The 4,399-nt window shown below is 32.7% G+C and overlaps 1 protein-coding gene across 1 annotated transcript in view; it reads right to left on the bottom strand.

The window, feature by feature from the left end:
* Positions 1–331: 331 nt before the first annotated feature.
* Positions 332–4,399, bottom strand: part of LOC106880811 (uncharacterized) — a 10,742-nt gene continuing 6,674 nt past the window's right edge. The window contains exons 4-5 of the mRNA XM_014930937.2: positions 3,056–3,250; positions 332–903 (exon numbers count right to left, since the gene is read on the bottom strand). Of these exons, the coding sequence (XP_014786423.1) occupies positions 353–903; positions 3,056–3,250 (746 nt within the window). The 3' untranslated portion in view covers positions 332–352. The remainder of the gene's footprint in view (positions 904–3,055; positions 3,251–4,399) is intronic.

The raw sequence follows: 4,399 nt of genomic DNA, 5'->3' as shown, positions 1-4,399 counted from the left end.
AACAATCGAGAACTTTTATACCAGTTTTTAAATAAATAAGGATAACTATGCACTCAAGTGGTACTTATTTTATTGAGCCCGAAAGGATAAAAGGCAAGGCCCACCTCGGTAGTATTTGAACTAACAGTGTAAAAACGAGTGAAATGCAGTTAAACATTTTGCTCAGCGGGCTAACGATTCTGCTAGTCAGCTCGTCGCCTTCTACTGACCTAATCTTAGAGCCAAAAATATATACTTGTAGACATTATAGTTTATTTTATAGAACTATATTTGCACGAGCAATAAACTGAAATATACATTCGAAGATGAAATTGAGAAACATGACACAGTGTTTATTTTTCAAATATTTATTTCAGATAACTTTTTGATTACATAACGGTTGAAAGCTGCAAGGTGAATGGTGGGCCATAAACAATAACTGATTATAGGTTGGAATATTGTAAATGTAATGATTGTACGGTTGACTGCTCATAGAATGCAATGTCTGAACATTTGGCCATATAGTATCTCCAACGTTGATTAAAAATACTTTTGTTCCTAATTTTTTAAGATTCTCTATTTCTGACATTAACTCAGCAGTTAAAACAGTTAGTGATGGATCTATAAATAAAACAGCTAATTGCTTTGTGTATAAATTAGGATGCATATTGAGTCCTTTACCCATATGGCGTACAATACCAGCTAGTCCCGGGTATGTTGGTTTCATAAGTTTGCCAAGTTCAGCGTTCGTTTTATTAATTAAAGTTGTAAATGGCTGATTATAGCTGTGAGGGCAATCAACAAAAGAGAATGTTCTGTATCTTCCATATGGTGTATATGGCAGCATGGTCTGTATAAACTGTGTAATTATATCGGTGCGGTAAATTCCCAATGTTAGAATGTCATATCCAAACGACACAGTACCTTTGAAAAGAAGAAAGCTATATTTATTAAGTAATAGTAAAAGGGAAATATCATTGTAATTCGTAGGAAATGAGAAATTTTATTCCGTATTTTCTTATTTATATTTTGTACACTTTTATGGGTCTCATACATATGAAAATTCAAATCACACATCTCGGTATTAATTCATCTAACATGGTTCTATTCTCTAATATAATTCTGGGGAGTTGAATAAGACAAAAATTATAAATAATAATAATAATCCTTTCTACTATAGGCACATAGCCTGAAATTTGGGGGGAAGGGGTTAGTCGATTAAGTCGACTCCAGTGTATAACTGGTATTCATTTCATCGACTCCGAAAAAATGAAAGGCAAGGTCCACTCGAAAGAATTTTAACTCAGAGCGTGAAGAGGAAAGAATTTTTATCCGGCATACTAAGTATTCTGCCAGCTAACCAACTTAGGTAGAACACGTACAAAAATCAGCATTGCTTGGAACTGCAAGAATTCTTTGCAGGATTCTTGAAGCATTACCAGTAAACAAGTGTCACCTTAGTTTGCTGGCTGTAGACAGCTGATACTTTCCATCATATCCAGCAAAATAAGCTGAGAGTTTTCATCAAGTACTAATAATAATGATTTCAAATTTTGACACAAGGCAGCAAGTCGATTTAATCGATTCCAATGATCAACTGGTACTTATTTAATCCACCCTCAATAGGATGAAAAGCAAAGGTGCCCTCGGTGGAATTTGTATTCAGAAAGTGAAGTCGGGCGAAATGCCGCTAAACATTTTGCCCGGCCAGCTCACACACACGCACTAATTCATACACACATATTTTGAACACCAACTGTGCCCTATAACTTTTCATTATTCCTTATTAGACATTTATACTTAGTTTGGAATAATAAATTTTCATCCAGAAACAACGTTTTAAATAAGAAATCATAAAAATTTCACAAATTTTGTACACTTTTATGGGGCTCATACATATGAAAATTCAAATCACATGGTTTGTAGTTTATACTCAAATGTATTAAAGTTGAAGAACAGTGCAAGAACAAGTTAATATTCACAAATATCATGGCTACAATACTCAATGAAGACACATAAACTGCATATGCAGTTTTAGTTCCAGAATGAATGAATATGCCTTTAGAAAAAACGCATAAAACCGAGCACAACACAGTAGCAATAAATAATATTGTAAAACAATGTTACATATACACGAGAAATGAAATTGCATCAGCACGATAATTCCAGTTTGCGCGCCACAAATACTTAAATATGCAAAATTCAATGTAAACAGGAAAGGTGTAGCATCAGTATACATATATGCAACTTTTTCATCGGTTGATTATGCATTTACAAATTTATATCAGAGAGTCATTACAGCAGATTACAGATTACAGATTACAATACAGAACACGAAATAACCAGATGATGAATCCAAGGTCTCGAAACGAAAATGTATTGCTTGAAACTAAATATAAAAGTCTAATAAGGAAATATGAAAAAATTATTCTTAAAAAATACTGAACACGTAGAGTGATGTACCTTCAAAATATATTTGAAAGATAGAAAACCGGTATACACACACATACACATGTAGGAGTGTCTGTATATGTGTGTACTTGTGTGTGTACGCGTGTAAGCGCTAGCGTTAACCTTGTTATATGTCTTTCTTTTCGTGTTCTTCGTGTGCCTTCTTTCACATTATACGCGCGTGTGTCTGTGTGTGTATGGATTTATGCTATGTGTTTGTATGTACACAAGACATGATAACGTGTGAAAAAAAAAGAAAGATTGGTCGAAGACATTTGTTCAGGAAGTGTGTGAAGTCTATAATATGTGTATCACTATCAGTAACTGTTTACAGGCACGTGTACATGAGATTTCATACTTACATATCGTCTGTCTCTCTAGGGCAATGAAAAGTAAATAAGCTAGTGAAATCTCACTGATCAAATAATCTTTGCAGATGTATTTCATGAGTATTTCCACGAAAGACGGGATTCAAAAATTTTCGTTTCACAAAATTTCTTTCGCTACAAAATAGCTAGCTGTTTTGTTAGGATTAGCCTTTCATTGTTTATTATCTAATATTATTCAACGATTCTTTCTTGCGTAATCTAACATGATCCTTAAAGAAATATTTAACTGAACTTACTTGATTGATCCTGTTGTGGCGGCATTTCCGTAGTTGTAGTGGTTCGCGTTGACATACTGGTGGTCGGTATAGTTGTTGATGTTATTGTTGTGGCTTGTGCTGTTGTTGTTGCTGCTGTTGTAGTTGTGACTGGTGTCGTTACCGTTGTTGTTGTCGGTGTCGTTGTTGGTATGGTTGGCGGTAAAGTTGTAATATCTAAAACAGATAGCACCTTATAATAAAATTGGATATATACACAACTAGATAACTGAAACCAGTAAAAGGCAAGACAAATTTTTTATATATAAGCCAGTGATGAAAAGTTCATGGAAACGTCCAGTTAACAAACTCCGTTACACGATTTCAATTTCAGCTTTTCTACTTTTTAACATTGAAATTTGTCATTGAAAAAGTCATGAATCCTATGATTTCGTACCTCATTTTAGTAACCTGACAATTGCACTAAAATTAGATCTTTATGCTTTTTATGTATTAATTTTTATACTTATTTGTTACTGGTCTCAGAGCCATCCATTATATTTTTATTTTCCAAAGCTGGTTTCCCTCTAAATGCTACTAATACTTTTCTCTGCATTAAACAAAACTCAAAATATCTCCTGATTATTCGCCATGTTGTTGAATGATCTGGAGATCGTTTAAAGAAAAATGGATTGGCTTAATAAATATTGAACGCGAAAATACTATCAAATTCCATTACATCTCATGTCAACTAATCTCTCACATTGCGAATAGCATTATTTAAATTAATTATTTCATCCTATTATCGACTTCAGGCTTACAATTTACAATTCAAATAATTACTATTAAGCTTATATGGAATCAACTTCTTCAAATAACATTGCATTAGAAGAGAAATAATAAATATTTTTAATCAGCTTTCTTGCACTAGTTATTAAAAACGATGATTAAAAACATGAATTCTTCACAATATTATTTAACTTTTATCTATGTTACATAACTCACACAATTTTCAAAGAGAAAGTCGCTCATATAAATGTTTAAATGAGGAATATTGTTTTCAGTAACAAGAAATATATTCTATCTCGTATGAGTATAAACAAAATATATTAAAACTTATTAGCAAAAAGAAAAGCAAAAATATACTTTTGGAATAGGAAAAACAAAATAAATAAATTGGTGGAGACATAGATTAAACCAGTTGATCTCTAATTAAGATAAAGTCAGATGGCATGAAATATTCATTTGTAAAATCTTCAATTATAGATAAATACAAAACAACGAAAAAATACTCCCAACGAAAAGTGTACACACACTCACACACACACACACACACACACACACACACACACACACACACACACACACACACACACACACACACAC

Source organism: Octopus bimaculoides, chromosome 4, assembly GCF_001194135.2.
Source record: "Octopus bimaculoides isolate UCB-OBI-ISO-001 chromosome 4, ASM119413v2, whole genome shotgun sequence".
Lineage (NCBI taxonomy): Eukaryota > Metazoa > Mollusca > Cephalopoda > Octopoda > Octopodidae > Octopus > Octopus bimaculoides.
The sequence above is the reverse complement of the archived record's forward strand: the minus strand, read 5'-3'. Positions and strand labels throughout refer to the sequence as shown.